This window comes from Balaenoptera ricei, chromosome 10, assembly GCF_028023285.1.
Source record: "Balaenoptera ricei isolate mBalRic1 chromosome 10, mBalRic1.hap2, whole genome shotgun sequence".
Lineage (NCBI taxonomy): Eukaryota > Metazoa > Chordata > Mammalia > Artiodactyla > Balaenopteridae > Balaenoptera > Balaenoptera ricei.
Window position 1 is genome coordinate 1980408 of NC_082648.1, and position 23656 is coordinate 2004063.

The 23656-nt window shown below is 38.3% G+C and overlaps 1 protein-coding gene and 1 pseudogene across 10 annotated transcripts in view; one reads left to right on the forward strand and one right to left on the reverse strand.

Annotated features, from left to right (window-relative positions):
- Window positions 1-23656, reverse strand: part of ERC1 (ELKS/RAB6-interacting/CAST family member 1) — a 423805-nt gene that overhangs the window by 276390 nt on the left and 123759 nt on the right. For all 10 annotated transcript variants that reach the window (XR_009505264.1, XR_009505265.1, XM_059935032.1 and 7 more), the window contains exons 8-9: window positions 23368-23535; window positions 25-162 (exon numbers count right to left, since the gene is read on the reverse strand). Coding sequence is in view for 8 of the 10 variants with exons in the window: in XM_059935032.1 (XP_059791015.1) it covers window positions 25-162; window positions 23368-23535 (306 nt within the window). In the remaining 2 variants the exon portion in view is untranslated. The remainder of the gene's footprint in view (window positions 1-24; window positions 163-23367; window positions 23536-23656) is intronic.
- Window positions 20076-20855, forward strand: LOC132372777 (5-hydroxytryptamine receptor 1D-like; annotated as a pseudogene).

Genomic DNA, 23656 nt, shown 5'->3' on the forward strand with positions numbered 1-23656 from the left:
GAGGAGTCTGGGCCAGTCACCCACCTTCTCGGCAAGGGCCTCCTCCAAAGTAGTCAAGGCGGTGTCAGTGTTGGTGGTGTCAGCCTGCAAGGATTTGACTCGCTCCTTCAAGCTGCTCATCTGCTTTTCCTTATCTCTAAGTTGCTCTTGGAGATTTTCAATCTGAGTTGTGCACACACATTTAAGGGGGGGGGGGGGAAAAAGGAAATTAAGAGAAATACAAACAATCACAATAAAAATCATTTTAAGTTGGAAACAGGTAGATCAGGGTTGTCAGTGTGTGCTCTGTAGAAGTAATTTAACCCTAAGGGTCTTAGAACTTCATGCAAAGCTTTAAACTGAGAACTTATAGCCCGAAGAGAGAAAAGACATACACATGGGTATGGTCATACATGCAGAGTCATAAATCTCTATAAAGAAATAAGGAAAGTAGCTAGGGAGAAAAGACCCAACATATAGGGATGGGGATAAAGGGAAGACCTACAGAGAGGAACGCCATGAGAAACTGGATTACTTCCAAAGCAACAGTGTAAATGCCCAGAGAGATTCCTTTAAAAAGTGCTGAGGGAGGACAGCAAATTGAACAGCTGGATGCTAAGAAAAACAAATCAGCTGTAAAAAAAGGAAAAACTGTTCTTAAATGCTAGTGTTCAAGTTAGGTTTTTATATCATCTTTTATTTCAACAGCAAGCATTTTCAATGAAATTTTTTATTACAGTTATTCATTCCTTCATATACACTAGTATGCATTCATTTACTCAAAAAACTATTGGTGAAGTCTCTATTATATGCCAGGCACAAGTGACACAAAGAAAAATGAACAGACCCATTTTCATTATAAGATGGGAAGGGGACTTTATGTAGCCGAATCCAAGCTATGGATGGGCTTCCGTGCCATCCTAACGAGCACACATTTTACTCTAGACAGATGGGAACTATTAGGGACTTTTAAGCAAAGAAACAGTCCGGTCAGTTCTGTATTTCAGACTGATAATTCTGATAGCTGTGGAGAAGATATTCAATATCTAAGGGGAGTTACGTAGAGACATGAAAACAGCTAGGAGATCGTATCAATTCAGGTAAGAGAGTTTGGAAACTAAATGAGCTAAGAGAGATGGAAAACAGGGGATGGATTTGTGAAATAGTGTGGAAACAGCATATTATCACTAGGGAGACTCCCGTACACACAATGAAAAATAGTAAGCAAAAATATGGAGGAACTGTAGAGAGATATTCTTAATAAGCAAAAGGAAAATAAGTAAGACAACTATTCTAAAACTCACAAACTTCATTCTTTCATTCAGCTACGTGCCAGGCAGTTTTCTAGGTGTTGAGGATATAGAATTAATCCAAACAGACAAAAATCCCTACCCTCAAAGAGCTTAATCCTAATACAGTAGACAAGGAATGAATGAATGAAATGAACATAGTATGTAGGATGGTGATAAGTCCTACAGAGAAAAATGAAGCAGGAGAATATAATATCATCATCTACTCTTGAACTAGCTGGTTTATTTCACATGGCTTTCAAAAAGCAACATAAATGTTATCTGCTTTGGGACGACTTTCTTGCTCTTACCCCCATGACAATAAGATGACCACAGTCTGTATGCCATCACACATGAACAAAGTATTGATCTACATACATACATATACATATCCCCCATTCTTTTCTCTATCTATACATTTATCTCCATTCTTCCATCTATCTATACATTATAACACGAATCTCCAACCATATTGTTATTACTCATTCTATACACATCTCCACAAATAGACTGGATCTTACTCCTCTACCCCAGCTTTGTATCTTCATATCTGGCACACATCAGGTCTATAATAAATACTGGTTCATTAGTCAGTAAATAATACATAAGCTTGGACTTTTATAAACTGTATTTAGGCATACACATAAACTTCTGCCAAGAAAAGAACTACAAAAGAACCTAAATCCAACCTTCAAATAATTCTTGCATCAATCAATTTAATATAAGCTCTTTAAGGGTCTGCTTCATTCCAAGCAGACCCTTCCAAGGGGAAGAAAAAAAGGTCCCTCTCTACAGTCCCTGAGAATTCCACAGCAGAACAAATAAGCTAAGCAAAAAGATTCAGCGAACTCAGAATAGGGAACCATGAGTACTGTTAGGCTTGGATTTTCACTCTTTAACAAAGGAAGAATCCTACAGGTGAATCATTGAAACTGGCTCCAGTCTTTTCCATGCCAATAAAGTCCAAAGCATACTGTGAGAGAAAAGACTATCACATATGAAAAGCATTAGTTTCCTTTAGTTTAATCAGACACTCCTATTGGAATCTCATATGGATCAATACTCGGGTAAATTCACAACCACTAAAGAGATTTTGCCACTTAAGAATCTAGTGCTCCACAACCTACAGGAGGCAATGCCCTGGTGTTTACATATTTAACCAGCTGTGTGGGTCATCCTAGTTGCTGACATATAAACCTTACACACACACAAAAGATATGATCATTCTGTTGATTAGACTTTTTTACCAAGAAAGAGCAGTACCACCACCTTTTTTTAAAAATAAAACTTCATAGAACCAACCAAGTTTTACATACAAGGAAACAGAGATTTGTTTTATGAGCCCACCTAATATACAAACAGCCCTTACATGCATAATAAGGATTATACCCTTCTTTCTCCTCCATCATCAGCATCTAAGAAATAATTAAGACGTTAACTGTTAACAATTCCACTTGTATAATTTGTATGTAGTCCAACTATTAAAGGGATCCATTATTCTTTGCCAGCAAAAACAAAAATAAACAAACAAACCAACAAACAAAAAGACTTTTCCTGATATACTCAGGTGCAGAAGCTGCTAAACCAGGTAAAATCCCCATTAACAAGTTCTCCCTTAGCTACTTTCTTATCCAATTAGCCAGCTGTCTAAACTGTTGAGTTGGAGCGGAGGAAGAGGATGGCTATTCCTGGAGAGCAGAAATAGCCATTCCACGGTGAAGAAAGGGCAGCGCTCACTAGAGCTGTCTCCTTTGGGCAAGCTGCTATTGGCAAGGAAGACTTGCAGTAGATGCAGATATGTGCAAACCAGCTGCAAGAGCATTAACCCAAAAGAGGCTCTGTGTGGTGTGTGGGAGGATGGGTGTGTACAAAGCACTTTCCGTTTACCCAGCATCATGATGGACAGCAGCTGAATCCTACTGAAAACTCCTTTTATATATCCTCACTTTGGTTGTGACTCAAAATCGTGATTTTGTGATCAAGGCTCTCTGGGTTCAGACATTGCTAACCAAGGGGTGTATGAATGCTATCATATTAATCTTGCCATTATTCTCTTCTTTTAACTAATCCAATATAGAGGCTCTGAAAACTGTTCACCCTAATAGTCCCATATCACACCATTTCAGTATTTACTATGCAATTTCTATAAAATATATAGTGGAAATCCCATTCTATACCAAGTTCAATTATCCACAGGATCTAAAATATACTATTTACAAAAGCTTTGACTATAACAGCTAAGAGAAAAACTGGATCAGTTATGCACATACTCGACTATTAATGGTAAAGATGACTGTTTCAGAATCATGCTAAGTGGAAAAATACTCCTTTAAATATGCTCAGAATATCTACCCAAGAAAAAAACTTTCCATTTTGTAGAAACAGAAACCACAGAATCCCTAAAATGGCAATATGATAAAAACAACAAAAAATTACTCGTGATGGGGGTGGTGGAGGCGGCGGCAGTGGTGACAAGAGGGACCACTAACACAGAGAGTGCGGTATGTGTCAGGCACTGTTTTCAGAAATCTATGTATAACAACTATTGAAGCTCCACCACAAGACTATAATTATTAGGCAATCTAGCTCCAGAATTCTACTCTTAATCACTGTGCTATAAATAATATGTTCTATGATGGGGGGGGGGGGAAGAAGAATCACACAAAGATGTCTCAAGCATCTTTCCATAAATGATTCCTTGTTATTAAGTAGTGTTTATCAGTGAACACAATGTTATTACCACGGTCACATATGAAAATATTCTCCCCTACAGAAGCAAAGAAGGAAGGGTGGAGGTACCAAACCACTGCCAATGCAGAAGAGCATCTTCCATGTACTTCCGTGTATAGTCAAACATAACACACTAAAGCTGGTGGGCAGAACCAAAGGTACTCGATATCAGGATCAATATCATGATAGTATTAAGACAGTCTGTTTAGCCTTTCAAGGGGTAGAAGGAGGCTAGTTTATTTACACACACAGACTAAGGAGCACTTAACAATAGCTAAAAAAGCTTTTCTTCTTTTACTTTAATAACTTATACTTAATAATATTGAAAATTAATAAAAAATTGTTGCAGAAAATAATGTATTTTATAATTCTATGGGCTCTTCGTACTTTATGCATAACCGATCTGTATTAAGAAGAAATCATTAAGCAGCTATTAACATGTATTCAATTTCTGCATGAGTAAAACTGTGTAGAGATCGAAGGAATTGGTGTTTATTCTATATTATCTGTGTCCCTGGTGATAAATAGGGAGGGGAAGGGTCAATCAGGTTTATACATACAGCCTAAAATCATAGAGAAGAACTAAGAGTGGAGAATTCAAGAAGGAAACACTTCTTAAATAACTATTTAGAGAAGGAAGGCATTTTCCTTAAAATGACCTCTCTAATTAGAGTGTAACTCTGTTAACTGGGCTAGAAAGAAAATAGAAATAATTATTATATGATATAGAGCCTTTCTTCTCCTCGTACAATTTTTATTTTACAAAGAGAGAAAAACCGATGAAAGAGGAGGAAGACTAATGCAGAATGCATGCTGCACGTGAATCCATCAAATCTGCACACCAGCTCCACACTGGCACAGATTGCTTAACATCTTTTGTTTTGGTTTTTATCAGCATTGCCAGTTGTCAGAAACTATCATGGTTCAACGTGGGTGATTTATTCCTAGTCAAGTGGAACTGATTGCTCTGCTGCTGCAGCCCTAATCACTGAGCAAACGTAGAAGGGACTTCCTACAGGATGTGGTTCTAAGGACAAGAAATCCCAGAATACTCCTTGCAGTCACCTAGCTACCTGGAACATCATTTAAAGGAAAGAATTTTTTTGATGATGCCTCCACACTTGTTCCAAGCAGCCATCAGCGTCAAATGTATTGTGGAAAGCAAGTTACTCAGAAAGGCTCTGACCTTTACCTTCTTGGTTAATAATACCTCTCAGTATCAGTGGTAAAAGTACAGTCTGGATGAACCGGTCATAATCAGCTGGCAAAAGAGATCTACAGTAATCAATGGAATCTAAAAAGGAAAAATTCACTAAGTCCCCTGATCTAGGCAATTGTTTGTCTACCATCCTGCAGGCCTGTGAAATGTACTAACAAGGCACAACTATACTTTACCAAAATGATCAGGGTTTGCCCAGACTGTACTGGCCTCTAAATTTTACTTGTCCAGTTATGTGTTTCCAACGATTAGAGGATACAAGAGCAACAAAGTCATGTGGAACTCTAAGCAGTGTTTTAAACACAGTTTAGGTTGTTAAGACTCCCATATCTATATTCTCAATTACTGTTTAGGGTCTTTAATAAGCCCAGCAAAGATTCTGGCTGACAACCAATTATTTCTTTGGTTGAGTTTCCCTCCCAATTGTGCTATTCTCTCATCATATAAGTAATGGACGGATTACGGTGATGAATAAATAGCTAGCTATGACCCACTGGGCAAGTTACTTGTTCTTTCTAATTACCTACCTACAAGACAAAGACCACTAATATTCCTTTCAATTCTAAAATACAACTGTATTCTTATGATGGGAAAGACGAGAACATTTAAAAAATAATAAACTGCAGCAGAGTACTACTGTATTTTATCTTAAAAACTGTTCAAATTGAACTATACAGGAAGTATAGGTATGACCTTTAGGAAAATACAGAGTCCATTGCTCCGGTTAGATTTTATTAATTGCTGGGAGGGAAAGTAAGTTCCTTGATAGACTTGCTCATGGTACAGATAATGGAACTAGGGACCTCTTGAATTAAAATAACTGGATAATATGAAGCAAAAGCTGGTGAGACCAAAGGTCACACTGCTAGTCAAGATCTGCTTGGTAGACAATTAAGGAAATGGCTCAAATACTTCTTTTTATATCTGGCAGGCATATATAAAAACTTGACGGATATTCATATGCTAAAATTGCTCAAAAAAAAAAAAAGAGGACCCATAAATCCATGGTGGCTATCCTTGTGAAGCAGCGGCAATGATGAGACTGTACCTAGGACCTCAATTCACACCTATACGAATGGCATCCCTTGAAGCTGTACGATAACAATAGATAGAACACTCATAGATCTAATAGTTCACTACATTTTAGTGATGAAAGAACTCAGTATTTTTAAGTAACTAATTAAAGCAGACACACTAGGCTTAGTTTCTGCCCATCCCCCCACAAAGAACCACTATTCTTTGTATTACTTATTACCAATAACAAAGTCGGGAAAAATCAAGTACATAACAATAGAAGCCTAGCTAAATTAAATATGCTCTATCAACCATTACAGTTCATATACTTGATGATTAATTAAGGATATGCAAACTTCTTTATTATATAATATTACATGAAAAAGAAAAGTTATAAAAATGTACAATATTATCCCAATTTGAAGGAAAAGTTTATTTTTACATAGAATTTTCCTTGTTATACCTTTTCTACATTTTTCAAATATTCAGAATGGACATACATCATTTCAATGATAATGACAAAAGCAATAATTTTCTAACTCTTATCTGAGAAATCTTAGGATTTACAAGAAATATGATTAGGATCATGATAAGAGAGATTCTCCTAACATATGCACTTACCAACATAGGAAATCTCTAGGGGTTTCTGTGGGACATGTGAGCATTTCTATTTAACCCACACCTTCCACAGGTTCATACTGTGGGACCAAACCAAGCTGTCAGAGACTTGGGGGGTTTTCCGCAATGCCAAAGGAAGACTGAGAGATAACAAATGAATCCAGAGAAACCAAGACTTTCAAAACCTATTTGAAATATAAGTTCCCAAGGAAACAGCAGTAGGATGCTTCACATATTTTAAGTCTAAATTCAAGTTCATCTCACTCAATTTTTATTTTAGCCAGGCCTACTTTTATGGCCTGAAGTAAGCTAACTTGTACTAAAAGTCAATCCTAGTGTGACAAGGCTGGGTTTCCCAAGAAGCAGACCTTGAGACAGATTTTACTGTTCAAGAAATTAGAGGGTGCTCTTGGGATCAATACCAGTGGAAAGGAAGTTGGGGGGGGGGGGGAGCATGATGGTGCAGAGGGAGAAATTAGGCTGCCATGAAGTCCCAAAGGATTCAGACAACCCCATGGGGAGCTCTGAATCTGCGATGACCTTTCAGAGTTGCCCCAAGTCAGGGCAATGGATTCAAGCCCTTGTACCCTACAAGGATCAATCATTGGATACCAATGGGAAGGGATGTGGCCTTGTACAAGGTAGGTCTCTTTAGCCAACGCAATCTCCATAGGGGATACTTAAAGCACCTGGGGGAATACACCCTTCAACCCTCAGGGGGGTCTGGGTCACTCATCACAGCATCCATTATACCCAGCAGCTATGTATGCTCTTTCTAGTTAAATAATATTTAACATGAAATTGTAATTGCCCTCAATTTATGCTGTATTTGAACCATATACATAATTTTATGGCTTTGTAAAACCTAGAGACCCTTGTATCCCCACTTGATTGTTTCACCAATGGTGGGCATTTTGAAGCAGGAGTTCAGGGATGGCCTTTAAGGTGTGTCTGACATCCCAGTCCACACAAATGAGCCATGAGCATTTTTACATGAAGAGCACCCACAGCTTTCATCAGATTGTCAAAAGGGTAGGAGAAAAGTTAAAAATCATTAATTAGTGGCATGCTTTTCAAATACCCACAATATTTTCTAAAACGAATAGCCACTTCACTTAAAATTGCTTGCTTAGCTGTTTTACAAAGATACTGTGTTACCAAATTTGCTGTGTAAGAGTTTGGCCTGGTTGGGATGCAGGGAGAACAGATCCAAACAACAGTTCCTCACCTATATGCAACGGAAGCCCAAGAATCTTATTAAATTTAGTAAATTCTCCTTGGTCAACTTGAATGATTTTTCTAATCTGAAAAACCCCTGTAGGAAAAAAAAAGTGTTAGGAGAAAAAAGTAAGGAGGTCTGGCAATTACAGGAAGATAAAACAGATAAAGGACAAAATACATGTCTGATGCTGGAAGCTATTTTCTGGTGAGGGTGTACATATCGGTATGGCAGAGAGAAGGAAGAGCACAAAAAGCTACTTCATCAAAGTTTGATTTAATAATTTCTTCAGGAGGTTAATTATTTCAACTTCTCAACTAGAGTTGACAGGCACCTAGGCGTCTATCCAAACAGGCATTCCCACAGGTGAGAATGCAATGCAAGTTAATTCATGCCAAATTATAAGCAGTTTTAAGCAGAAGAAAATATTAACTGTGCTTCAAAACTTTGATCAAGCATTTTTTTTCCAAATCCTTTGCCTCTTTCTAGATACTTATCTATGTAATATTTATACTCTGACAAGTTCCTGCTACAAGGTCTCCTGAGAGACTACTAAGAACAACCTTTGTCCCAAAAGGAATCTGACCCTTCCATATTGACTTGTTAATTACCATTTTTCAAGTTTAAAATATGTTTTCAGTCAAAACAGAAGTCAGGGCACTCCAAACTAGAGCTTGCAAGACTCTGAGACTATTAATATGGCATACGATCAATAGAAAATGGACACATTACATAAATCCTCAAATTATTCACGAAGCTACTTAAAAGTCCAAAGAAATGATGTTTTAATAAGAGTCAAAATTAATTCTGTGTTGTACAAAGCATTACACTATAAGCCTTTGAATGCTTCTTGTTTATATTATACCCTAGCACTTGAAAATAAAGCATTTATCCAAAGACTATGTTCTCTCAGGTCCATTCCTATTGCCTCCATGATAATGGTGGTAGAACAAGTTTCTACCTCTCTCCAGATGAAAAATACAAGGCTCTTTAAAAACACATCCACTCTTATCCTAGGAATGCAAGATTGATTCACCATACAAAAATCAATCAATATAATGTACCATATTAATAAAGAACAGAAACCACATGATCATCCCAATAACTACAGAAAAAGCATTTGACAAAATCCAACACCTCTTCATGATAAAAAACACTCAATAAACTAGGAATAGAAGGGAACTTCCTCAACTGGATAAAAGGCATCTGTAAAAAACCCAGTTAACATCATACTTAAGGTGAAAAATGAAAACCTTTCCCCTAAGATAAAGAAAAAGACAAGGATGTCCACTCTCACCACCTCTATTCATCATTATACTGGACAATTAGGGAAGGGCAATTAGGGAAGAAAAAGAAATAAAAGGCAGCCACATTGGAAAGAAAAGGTACAGCTACCTCTATTTGCAGATGGCTTTATCTTATACGTAGAAAATACTAAAGAATCCACTAAAACACCATTAAAGATAATAAACCAATTTAGCCAAGTTTCAAAACCCAAGACCAATAAACAAAAATCACTTGTATGTCTTTACACTAAAAATAAATAATCTAAAAATGAAGTAAAGAAAATTCCACTGGGGCTTCCCTGGTGGCACAGTGGTTGAGAATCTGCCTGCCAATGCAGGGGACACGGGTTCGAGCCCTGGTCTGGGAAGATCCCACATGCCGTGGAGCGACTAAGCCCGTGAGCCACAATTACTGAGCCTGCGCGTCTGGAGCCTGTGCTCTGCAACAAGAGAGGCCATGATAGTGAGAGGCCCGCGCACCGCAATGAAGAGTGGCCCCCACTCGCCGCAACTAGAGAAAGCCCTCACACAGGAACGAAGACCCAACACAGCAATAAATAAATAAATAAATAAATAAATAAATAAATAAATAAAAATTAAAAATAAAAAAAAGAAAATTCCATTTACAGTAGCATCAAATAAAATAAAATATTTAGGAATAAATTTAAAGAAGTGCAAGGCTTGCAAACTGAAAACTACAAAACATCAATGAAAGAAACTAAAAACAACCTAAATAAGTTAAAAGACATCCTGTGTTGATCAACTGAAAGACCTAATGTTGGGGGGAGGGGGTTACTTCTTTTTTTGGACTCCCAAAAGCCAAAACGATCTTGAAAAGGAACAAAGGTAGAGGATTCACAGTGTCCAATATCAAAACCTACTACAAAGCTACTGGAGATGCAGGCAAGGTGAAATAAAGAGAAGTTACAGAAGCATAGAAGGGAAAGATGATAACGTCTGCGTCAGCAAATTAAACTCCAAGCTACATTACCATTTATAATCAACCAAGCAAGAAGCTGTACAATTTTAACACAGATTCTGAATGCAGCTCAGATTCAAATGCTCAATTACGTTTTCCAGGTCAGTGATTTATTATAAAGATAAGAAATTTACTGTAACACAAAACTACTTTAAACCATAGGGGAGAGCCCTGGAAAGGAGAGGCCGGTGCCAATCCCATTGTACTGCATGCTTGGCCATCTGCTATTGTCTCATTTCATTCTCTGAGCACAGGGCTATCCCCGTGCATACAAATACATATACTACCTAGAAAGCTGGAAGCCTATGGGCAGGCAGTGGTGGCCCAGACAGAGCCAAAATTGGTCCAGAGTATGTGATTCACAATCCAGCCATTATCAAAGCTGCTACTATTTTCAGAAAACAAGGATTTTTAATGCATATTTAATATGCCAAAGTAATGCCAAAGTAATACACTGTTTCCTGGTATTCTCCTTAAATATTAAAATAGTTAAATATTACTTAAATTTACAATTATAAGTAATATTTGTGAGAAAAATGATAGAGAATGCAGATGCCAAGAACAAGGAAAGGATGAAAGCAGAGTTACCATCTGCTCTTCCTTATGGAATAAGTGTCTAAATCAAGAAGCAAACTAGGGACCTCCCTGGTGGCATAGTGGTTAAGAATCCGACTGCCAATGCAGAGGACACGGGTTCAAGCCCCAGGAAGATCCCACGTGCCACGGAGCAAATAAGCCCGTGCACCACAACTACTGAGCCCCCATGCCACAACTACTGAAGTCTGCGAGCCTAGAGCCCATGCTCCGCAACGAGAGAAGCCACCGCAATGAGAAGCCCGCGCATCGCAACGAAGAGTAGCCCCCGCTCGCTGCAACTAGAGAAAGCCTGCACGTAGCAATGAAGACCCAACGCAGCCAAAAATAAATAAATTTTTTAAAAAAAAAGAAGAAGCAAAGTAGGTTAAGTGTTGCATAGAATTAAGACATGTCTCCAGGGACTTCCCTCGTGGTCCAGTGGTAAAGAATCTGCCTTACAATGCAGGGGATGCTGGTTCGATCCCTGGTCAGGGAACTAAGATCCCACATGCCGCAGGGATAACTAAGCCCATGCGCCACAACTGCTGAGCCCGTGTGCCACAAACTATAGAGCCCATGCGCCCTGGAGCCTGCACACCACAGCTAGAGAAGAGAAAACCTGCCGCCACAACTACAGAGAAGCCCACGCGCTGCAACGAAAGACCCTGCGTGCCTCAATGAAGATCCCGCACGCTGCACCTAAGATTTGATGCAGCCAAAAGTAAATTTAATTAATTAATTAAAAAGTAAAAAGACATGTCTCCAGGAAAATCTCAAGATCCACCTGTAAGGTTATACTTCAATATACCACCGCAGGTAAATTTCTAAAGTTTCTGATGGAAAATCTTCAGGGCCAGGGGAAAGAAAAACTGAATTCTATTTATCAGTTTCCTAGATAAACTAATAGGACAATAAAGATGAGTATATTCTCTGAAAACCTTCTCATTATGTAAGAAATGGGAATAATTTTTCCAGAGACCAGGTAATATGAGAGATCATAATAAGAAAGAAAAGGTATTGAGAGACAGAGCTCTACCAGAAATTTTTAGGAATCCGTATTACAAATGTATGAAGTACAGAGGTGAAATTCCAGGGCGTGACCCTCTGGAAAGGACACTATTCCCCTTTTTCATTCACATCACTCTCTCAGCTTGGGATGTCTTACCCCTTCCCCATCTGCCTAGCAAACTTTCACACACCTTTCAAGACTCGACTGCTAAGACTTCTCTTAGACTCCTTTCACACAAGGTCGAATCTGGAATGCCTTGCTTTGTGCCCACTGTACACCATTTGTATGGTAACTTCTTTAACTGCTACAACTCTGAGACTCTGAGAGCAGAAACCATCCTGTCTGTGTACTTAGCACAGTGCCAGGTGCACAGCAGAAGGCAATGTTGACTGCATGAATGAGACAGCTGAGGACGCCTGGGAAGACTGGGATGCCCACAAGAACATAAAGTGACTGTGCAACTATAAATGCACTCAGTAAGGGGGGAAAGGAGAGAAGACAAGAAGATTCCAGTGTATAGAAATAGACACACCGCTTAGAAAGCTAGGCCAACGTGTACATCATCATGTGGCTCACATCACTCTAAGAAGGAATTATACAGAATGATAATGAGTCCAATGGACTCAGATTTTCAAGACAGATTTCTTCTGGATGAAGAACAGAGGAGAAAATGGATTTACAAAGGAACTGTACTGTATAGCACAGGGAACTCTGCTCAATATTCGGTAAAACTGAAATGGGAAAAGAACTTGAAAAAGAATAGTTACATATATATATGTATAATTGAATCATTTTGCTGTACACCTGAAACTAACACAACATTGTAAATCAACTATACTCCAATATAAAATAAAAATTTTAAAAAAATAAAAAATAAATTAGACCTGCAAACAAACTGGAATTACCAAAAAATAAAAATAAAAAATCCTACAGACAACAAAAGGAGGTCTTAGAATTGTTTGGATAAACATATCAACCTGATAGAGTTTTCCTACAATATACCACAAAAGTCTTTCCTGAGCCTATGCAACATTTTATCACCTACATGGATGTATAAAGAATATAATCATGGGCATCTCTGCTGGCGCAGTGGTTAAGAATCCGCCTGCTAATGCAGGGGACACGGGTTTGAGCCCTGGTCTGGGAAGATCCCACATGCTGCGGAGCAACTAAGCCTGTGCGCCACAACTACTGAGCCTGCGCTCTAGAGCCCGCGAGCCACGACTACTGAGCCTGCGCTCTAGAGCCCGCGAGCCACAACTACTGGGCCCGCGTGCTGCAACTACTGAAGCCCGCACACCACAACTACTGAAGCCTGTGCGCCTAGAGCCCGTGCTCCACAACAAGAGAAGCCACCGCAACGAGAAGCCTGTGCACAGCAACAAAGAGTAGCCCCCGCTCGCCACAACTAGAGAAAGCCCACGTGCAGCAACAAAGACCCAACACAGCCAAAAATAAATAAATAAATAACTTTTTTTAAAAAAAGAATATATTCATAAGGGTTGAAGGCATAAAACTGAAGGAGATAAACAGACTAAATAAATCAAGTTTCAAAAGATTCTCAAAGATTAGAGTCATTGGCTGAATTTAGCAAAGTAAAATGTAATAAGAACAAACAATATTAACACCTAATAATATATGCACGGTATATAACACTTCATGGGTTCCAAGGTGCTTTTATACACATTACATCATTTAACAACCCCCCCAAAGTAACTATTATACCCTGTCTACAGATGAGGAAACTGAGGGTTAGTGAGTTTTCCCAATACCACATTTCAGAGAGGGCCAAGAACAGATCATCTTCTAATCATCTCTCTTGTAACTAGATCCAAAATTCCAAAGAGTACAAGTATGGAGGAAAAATGAGTGTAGAAAAACAACTGCCATCAGAAAAATTAATCAGGGCAAGTAAGAATAATGGGAGGAACAGCAATATTTCACCGAGGAAAATAAGATTTGGGGGCTGTCAAATATAGGCTCCCAATATCTAAAAAATCATCCTGCTGAAGGAGGATTACACTTGTTCAATACTGCCCAAGTTAATCTTAACCAGCAAATACGATAAGTAGCCAAATTCTGGTTCAAGGAAAGAGGGTCAAAACTGTCCAAGCCATTCATTCATCTTAATTGGACATATCCGACCATAAGCTGAATAAATCCATTTGCCAGATTTTGTAGGAAATTTTAATCAAACGAACAGCTGGGCTTTATCAAATGAGACTCTACATCTGCATCAGACATTGTTTCAAAATATACAAATAAACTTCTAGAGAAAGGTGGTTCTAATTTCACAATTATAAAATTAGGAATAAATTTAAAGTAAAACATAGGAAAAATTCTTTCTCAATGAAGATAGATATGTAGGTACAGAGAAGGTTTTTTCTAGGCATTTTTATTATTCATATTCAAACAAAAGGAAACATATAAAGTATATAATAAGCACCCATGTACCAGCAAATTAAACAGAAGTAAATCTGCCTCCAGGTATTTTAAATATATTTTTAATACAAATATGTATCTATATGTTATGAAGTATGTTAAATTACACACAAACGCATTACCCATCGTAAGAATGAGAATTACCTAAACTACTTAAGGTACTCATATATTCTTCCTTATCCCAACCCTCTTCCCTTCCCTACCTCCAGAAGAAATAACTTTGCTGAATTTTTATCCTAAATATTCCCTTGCCCTAAAACGAAAAGAATAATATATTCCACTGTGTGACTATACCACAACTTACTAACTCAATCATCCTGTCAATAAACATTTGCAAAGTATTTCCTCAGTTCTGTTTTGGTTTTTTCCTTAATCCAAACAAGGTTACTATGAGCATTCTTACATACATCCTGGAGTTCATCTACAGTATATGTATCTGGCAGGGTACCCTTATGTTTAGTAAGTGCTTTCCAAAATAGTTGTACCTATTTAAAAACCCAACAGCACTGTGTGAGAAATTCAGTTGCCATATTTACCAACACCTGATACTGTCAGACTTCTTAATTTTTGCGAACACAGCTTACAATGCTAAGTATAAAATGGTTTCTTAATCTGGTCTTATTTTACATTCCACTGATTACAGTGAGGGTACATAACTTTTCGTATTTATTTGCCATGTATATTTCCTCTTATATAAATTTTATTAACACATGCACAGGTTGTACAAAAACATGCATCCTGACCCAAGATACGGGTGCATGCATAAACACCAAAGCAAGCGTTTATTTCTGGGAGAGAATGGAGGGGAATACTCTCAAGAAAAGATATGCCAAAGAACTTTGACTCTGTTTGAAATTTTACTTCCCAAGTTGAGTAATTACCATTACTTATTATGTTATTCTCTATGCTTTTTGAATCTCACAAATAATTAAATTATAAAATGTAAAAAGATAATATAAATGCATGGTCAGCAAGCAAGCACCCAGCGGACTTCCCTGGCTGTCCAGTGGTTAAGGCTATACTTTCCAATGCAGGAGGTACAGGTTCAATCCCTGGTCAGGGAGCTAAAGTCCCACATGCCTTGCAGCCAAAAAACCAAAACATCAAACAGAAGCAATACTGTAACAAATTTAATAAAGACTTTAAAAATGGTCCACATCCCAAAAAAAAAAAAAAAAATCTTAAATAAAAAGGTACACTTTAAAAAAAACCAAACAAGCAAGTAGCCAGGACCACTCCTGAAAAAGTGTTCAAAGGAGTTCTTGGGGAACCAAGAATTAAATGAAATGTAAACCTTGGAAACAGGTAAGCCATGGTGCTACAAACAGTGGTAAACATTAAATTCACTTAAACACAGAAATAAAGGCTAAACAATATGAATCACGATTACAGAAAAGACTTTTTCCCCTTCAAAAAGCAACACAATGTAAGTATGAGAAGTACTGTGGACTCAGCAAAAGACAACAAAGCTTACCAACAAAAATCAGGAAGGGCAATTATAAACAAACTAAGTATTTTTCATAAAAAGCAGTCAAAGAAACAGAGGCAGATAAATGGAACAGACCAGAAACAGGCCCAGATTTAAACAACAATTTATCTTTGGCCTTTCAAATCAGGAGGAAAAAGGTAGATTATTTAATAAATATTATAATGATGACTGGCCACATATAAGAAGAAAAAGCTGAAATCATTAAAGCCAATATATAAATTTTATAAAACAATTTTTAGGTATAAAGAAAAAAGAAACTTTAAATGTACCAGAAGAAAGCATGCGTGAATTACTTAATAACCTTGGTGGGCATAAGGACTTTCTGAGCATGACCGAAAATTGAGAGGACACAGAGGAAAGGACAACTAAATTTGACACATAAATTCTAAAACAAATACCATAAAGGAAGTAAAAAAGAAAATGACAAACAAGAAAATATATTTGTAAAACATGAGGAAAGAGGCCAATCCACATACTAGGGAACCCCTATAAATCAATAAGGGAAAAAAATAAACCATCTAATAGAAAAATGTAGAAACGACATGAATATGTAGCTTCAAAACGAAGAAAACCCTATGAAAAAATGCTCAACATGCACTCAAATTTAAATAAATATTAAGCAAGAAAGTAGATATTTTTGGAACTTCCCTGGTGGCGCAGTGATTAAGAATCCACCTGCCAATGCAGGGGACACGGGTTCGAGCCCTGTTCCGGGAAGATCCCACATGCCACGGAGCAACTAAACCTGTGTGCCACAACAACTTAGCCTGTGCTCTAGAGCCCGCAAGCCACAACTACTGAGCCTGAGCGCCTAGAGCCTGTGCTCCGCAACAAGAGAAGCCACTGCAATGAGAAGCCTGTGCACCGCAACGAAGAGCAGCCCCTGCTCGCTGCAACTAGAGAAAACCCACGCACAGCAACAAAGACCCAACACAGCCATAAATAAATAAATAAATAAATGGGGGTGCGGAGAGAGAGGAAGGAAGGAAGGAAGGAAGAAAGGGAGGGAGGGAAGGAGGGAGGAAGGAAGGAAGGAAGAAAGAAGGTATTTTTAAATTATCTACCAGGTCAGTGGAAATTTTTAAAGGTTTGGCAACAAATGTCTGATGAAGCTGTGCAGAAACTCATCTTAATATATAAAAGCACAAGCTTTTTAGAGAACTGGGCATCCATCAATTTTTTTAGATGCATATAATATCAATTCATGAATGAGGTATGTTTATGTCAATAATTGTTATGCTACTGTAACAAATATATAAACAAGAAAAAAACCCTATAAATATCTACTTATACAGGTATAGGACATCAGTTAATTATGGTGCAAGTAAGACACCGAAAACCAAGCAGACATTAAAAACAATGAGCTAAAGCTACGTATAAAAAGACACAAAAATACGTTTATTTTTAAACGAATAAAAATGTATGATCCCACTTGTCGTTTTTTAAAAAAGGTGTGTAACATACGTATGCCTATATATGCATAGATATTTTATAGAAGAGTATACAAATAATTATTAACAAGTTACATCTCTAAGGAGCTGCACTGAGAGGGTCAAAGGATGAGAAAAGATAAGTTCATTTCATATGTTTTTGTACTTCTTGAATTTTTTTTTACCTTGAACATATATTACTTTCATAATTTAAAACTAGCTAATTTTTTAATCCACATTGTCATTTCTTAGTGTCTTTTCTTTAATTGAGGTGTAATTGACATGTAACATTGTGTAGTTACAGGTATACAACATAATGATTCAGTATTTGTATATACCACAAAATATCACCACAATTAAGTCTAGTTAACATCTGTTACCATATATAGTTATGAAATTTCTTTTCCTGTGATGAGAACTTCTAAGATCTACTCTCTTAGCAACTTTCAAACATGCAGCACAGTACTGTTAACTATAGTCACCATGCCATACGTAACATCACCAGGACTTATTCATTTTATAACTGCAAGTTTGCACCCTTTGACCCCCTTCTTAGTGCATTTAAAATCTAGATTTTAAAACAGTTGAGTACATTTACTCAATATTTCAAATATTTCAAAACAAATATATTTCAAATATACTAGTGATTCTACATTATGCATAAAAATTAGACAAAAAAAGTTTCAGAGGCTAAACTTTTACAATGATTGTACAACTCTCTCCCCCAAAGTATACTTCAGAATTATTTTTCCTATTAAAAAAATAATTGTGGGCACACTAGAAGTTAGTAGCAAAGTTACAGCAACAATCTACAGTGGGAATAACCCAGGGATTTACAGCAAGCCAAAACATTAATACACACTGACCAAGAAAAACAAGAATACTCAAGTGTATAACACGTTTTGCAAAGCTAATGTGTTTCAAAGTTCCCAATTAAAAAGCAATATAGGGACTTCCCTGGTGGTCCACTGGTTAAGAATCCACCTTCCAGTGCAGGGGACATGGGTTCGATCCCTGGTCGGGGGAATAAGATCCCACATGCCACGGGGCAACTAAGCCCACTCGCCTCAACTAGAGAGCCCGTGTGCTGCAAACTACAGAGCCCATGCGCACTGGAGCCCATGCGCCACAACTAGAGAGAGAAAACCCACATGCCACAACTAGAGAGAAGCCCGCACGCCGCAACGAAAAGCTTGTGCGCCGCAACGAAAGATCCCATATGCTGCAACTAAGACCTGACGCAGTCAAAAACAAACGAACAAACAAAAAGCAATATAGGGGAAGTTTCTACAAGCTAAACATAGTCTAACCATATATCCAGCCATCATGCTCCTAGGTATTTACCCAAATGAGTTAAAAACTTGTGCCCACACAAAAACCTGTATGGGAATGTTTATAGCAGCTTTATTCATAATTGATAAAAACTGGAAGCAACCAAGATGTCCTTCTGCAGGTAATTACATAAACAAACTATAGTACATCAGACAGCAGAATATTATTCAGCGATAAGAAGTGAGTTATCAAGCCATGAAATGAAATGGAGGAATTTTAAATGCATATAGTAAGTAAAAGAAACAAGTCCTGGAAAGGGTGCATACTGTATGATTCCAAATACATGACATTCTGGAAAAGGCAAAACTATAAACAGTAAAAACATCCATGGTAGCGAGCTGGGAGAGAGATGAATAGGTAGAACACGGAGAGCTTTAGGGCAGTGAAGATACTCTGTATGACGCTGTAATGGTGGATTCATGTCATTATACATTCGGCAAAACCCACAGAACTGTACAAGACAAAGAGTGAAACCTACTGTAAGCTACAGACTTTAGTTAATAATAATGTACCAATATCGGTTCATCAATTTTAACAAATGTACCACACCAATGCAAGATGTTAATAACGGGAAACTGTGGGCAGGGAGTAAATGGGAAAATGCCCTAAAAATAAAGCCTGTTAATTTAACAACAACAACAAGAAAGCAATGGGGGTATCTCAAAGGCATAGGGAAGGGAAGAGCCCAGTGGAAGGTGCTCGGCTGGGGGTTGTAGTTAAGGTGGGACAAAACCAGGTGACAAGCAAGGAGGAAGGGGGAAGGGCCGCACCACAGCACACAGAGCACTCGTGTGGCCAGGGAGGGGCTGCTGACCCCGTGCTCCTCTTGGGGAACTCACAGCGAGCCATTTGTTTGTGTTCTCCGCACTCACGCGTTCTTCAAGTCTTGGTAACTGGAACATTTCTCTCTCCCGGCTCAGAAATGATCAGTGGAAAAGGAACCAAAACAAGTACCTCATTATGTGTCAAGATTAACCTGGGAAAACTGTGGGCTGTTGACTGAACTGCTTCTCTTAATCGGCTGGTGCTCTAGCTTTAAAAGTTCCCAGGAGACAACCTGAAATCCAGAATCTTCTCAAAATAGAAAAGAGTGGGGGAAATTCTGAATACATCACCAAACAGTAAGAGCCTCAAGCCTTTGGAAAGAGCCCAAAGGCCAAAAGCAAGACCTGTAGAGCTCTGTCCACACTGGTGGGTAACCTGATGATTATCTAACAAATTCAGCATGTGTCTACCAGAGTTCCAGAAGAGTGAGAAACCTTGGGATTCGTCTGAGTTAGAACAATCTTTGATTACAGCTGAGTCACCTCCGTGTTCTTAATACAAGTAAGACCTGGGGTCTTTTCACTGTGTCTATTCATGTGATAAATGTCGTCCTCCAGTGTGAAATGGAAGGACGCCCTTGTTCTGTGGGGAAGACAACTGTGGAAGAAGGAGCTATGAGTACGGAGAGAGCCACCCAGAATGCCCCCTCCAAACCCGTCAGCAGAAGGCCTCTTCCTGGGGGCCTCTAACAGATCCTGAATGCTGCAGAAACCCCAGAGGCTTGGGATCTGGGACCTTCCAGGAACTCAAGATCTCTCTTGCTGAGGTCCTTTCCATCATCACATGGACCAAAGTCCTCACCAAAGCCTTTGTGCTTCTCACCGTCTTCCTTACCAGGAAGCTCCACACGCCAGCCAACTATCTCACTGGCTCCCTGGACAAGACCAATCTCTTGGCTTTCATCTTGGTCATAGCCATCTGCATCACATATACCATCACCCACACCTGAAACTTTGGCCAAATCCTATGTGACATCTGGCTGTCTTCTGGAATCACGTGCTCTGTGCATCTCTGCATCACTGCTGTGGACATGTACTGGCCATCACCAACATCCTGTAGTACAATATACGCCAGATATGCGGCCTCCACAGTCACCATTGTCTGGGCCATTTCATCTCCATCCTGCCGCTCTTCTCCCAGATCTCCTACATGATCTACTCCACAGATGGTGCCTTCTACATCCTGTCCGTGTGGCTCATCACCTTTCACACAGCCTCCTGAAGCCACCATATCACCACAGCCCAGCTCATCAGAGGTCACTCTACTCCCTCAACCCCCAGTCTCGCACTCAGCCAGCTCCCCTCTGTCAACCACCTGAAAATCAAGCTTGCTCATAGAATCCTGGAGCAAGAGGATGTTTGCACCTCAAGAAAGGAAAGCCATAATAAAAATAACTATAGCTCTCTTGAGAACCTTTAACTGCCTCTAAACTTACTGTGTTTTTTAGTTTATTTTATATGGATCCAAAAATTAAAGCTATTTCTATTTTATCAGCAAACAATGGTCCAGGAAACACATCACGAACGTTGAGTCTAATGATGTTAGTACAGCAACTTCTACAACAAAATAAGTAGGCAGAACATAAAGGCTCTAAGCACTGAAAATGACAGGTATAGAGGCATTATCTTAAAAGAAGCAGTAATAATCTAAACCAGTTTTGAAAGTACCTGTGCTACCTATTTGATAACTGTTTTAAGACAAATCAAAGTCTATAACATGACAAATTAGTGAGGCAGCTAGTGTACTAAAAAGAGCACAATTACCGGCCCTCTAGAGCCTACTCCCCTGGCCCTCCACGGCGAAAGGCAAAGAGACTAGACAAAGCATAATACATGTCATATTTGTATGATGTCCTGTAGTGTCAAAAAGCTTGAACACATACTACTGTCTAATCCTCCCAACAGGAAAGTTGTTGTCATGGGAAAAGCTGCATTTTGGAATAAGACCAACCTTGTGACAAAACCTGAAGGTACCACTTTTTCAGCTAAACAAATTTGTACAAATTTGAACCTCCCTTATTATGTAATATGTCTGGGACTTTGTTGGTTTGGGGCTTGTTTTTGTTTTGGGGGCAGGAAAGGGGAGCATGGGAGAATGGATACCAAGGTATAAAAGTGTTTTATTAGTGAGTACTGAAATAACTTAATGGATTGGGACTAACATTTTTCTATTTCCTTTAAGAAATGGGAGAAGATAGTTCAGAGTATATTTTGTGAAAATTTTGTTTTAGCTGTATCTCTAAGCATGTATACTATACACTGGTACAGATTAATGTAACATATATTTCTTATTATGTGTCATGGCCTAAAAATTTAGCCACTGATTATAACAGAGCAATCAAGATCTAAAATCCACTACCAAAAAGTTGCAAGGATTAAACAAGATTACAGATATAAAGTGGCTAACGTAAGTGCTGCCACTCTATTTTTACAACCTATGATTATTCCAGGATAATGAGGTGTTATTTCTAACTTCAAACCCCTGTTTACAGTTATTAAAAACTTTTTTAAATGTTTATCTAGTTAAAAATAAGACGTGCATTAGTTTGAAACAACCTTTGGGTTTTAACCAATGTACTTGTGACTTGGCAAAATCCACCAACATTACAAATGCATATCCTTTCACCCAGCAATTCTACTTTAAGTACTTCACCTAGAAATATACTTCACATATGAATAAACTAAATATGCACATTTTTAAAATGCAGCATCATTTTACATAACAGCAGAAACTTTAAGCAGACTGTCCATCAGTGGAAACCTTGTAATAAACCATAGCACATCCACACAGGTGCTATTGGTAACAATGAAGAAGCCCCGGAAGAAGTTTCAAAATATATTAATGGGAAAAAAGGAAAGGGAAATAAAGGAATGGTAACATTTGTGTTTAGAGAAACATTTTTGCTTTATATGGATTATGCATAAAATGTTTATGGAAGAACACAAAAAGAGGTAAACAGAAAAAAAGAGAATACGTATTTGCCTGTGTATATGTAAACTGTGCCTGGAAGCGTATACAAGAAACAGGTAAGGGGAAGTGAGCAGTTGGGGGTAAGGTGAGAAGAACATATGTATAAAAATGTAAAACAAAGTAGCATCCACTAACAAGATACTACAGTCACCTATCTAGAGTGATCAAATTTTTATGTTTACTCATTGAAAGCAAATGAAAACCAAATTAACAGAGGACAAATATTGAACATGGTCCTCTGTACACAGAAGAAAAGCTGAATTTGAGGTTTAGTGAAGAGAGTTTTATTCCTGGGCTATTGTTAGAGGTTAAAAATAAATTGGGACAATGTCAAATATTTCTGATCTATCCCCTCAGCGGAGAAGAACAATAAATACCAGTGTCTACTATAACTATTATCTCAAAGGTACCCTTTAATTTAGCTAAAAGGGGGAGGGGAAGACAATTATTAGTACTTTCCTTGTTTATTACAGTGTTAGCCTCTTTCCAGTTATGATTAAGGTAAAATAGGAAAGAAAGTCTTCCTTTCCTTGACATATGTAGATTAGATGTCATTATAGTAGCATGTGTTTCTATTCAAAATTGCAGTCTTGCAAGAATCCTGGCCCACGTACTACACTAATTCATGGCCCTACAGTTGCCATACAAGACAGAAGATTAGGAGAGGTAGAAGAATGCCAATGCAAATACTCTGGCAATTTACAAGGCACTTTTCAGAGACAGTAGCATAGAAAATACTACTGAAGATACCAAACAGTGTTTACTTCGAAAGTTTAAAAACTGAATATACAGAACAGTTTTCACAATCTACCTCCTGCGGCAATGGTTGCAATTACGACCTGCAAAAATATAAACAGAGGAATGAGAGAGAAACTCTAATAGCACTTAGGTACAACTCAGTGGTAGGAATGAGGACGTGGGTCTGATGCGGGGCCCTGGGCTCAGAACACCTGCACCTCACCTTCTTCTGAAGGACATTAACTTTCCGCTCCTTCACGTCCAGCATGTCCTTGAGGTCATGGATCTCCCCAGCTTGTGTCCCCTTCTCCTCAGCCATGTCCTGGATTTGTTTTGTCTTCTTATTCAGCATGGTTTCCTTCTCTTCCAAACGCAACCGCAGAGCATCCACCTAAGAATATAACATTTTTACAAATGATTAATTGAAAAGAAAGGAACGTAATTCCTTCCAAATAGATGTGTACAGTTGCCTAAATGATACTTTTAGAGTAAACTTTCATTAGAATCAAATA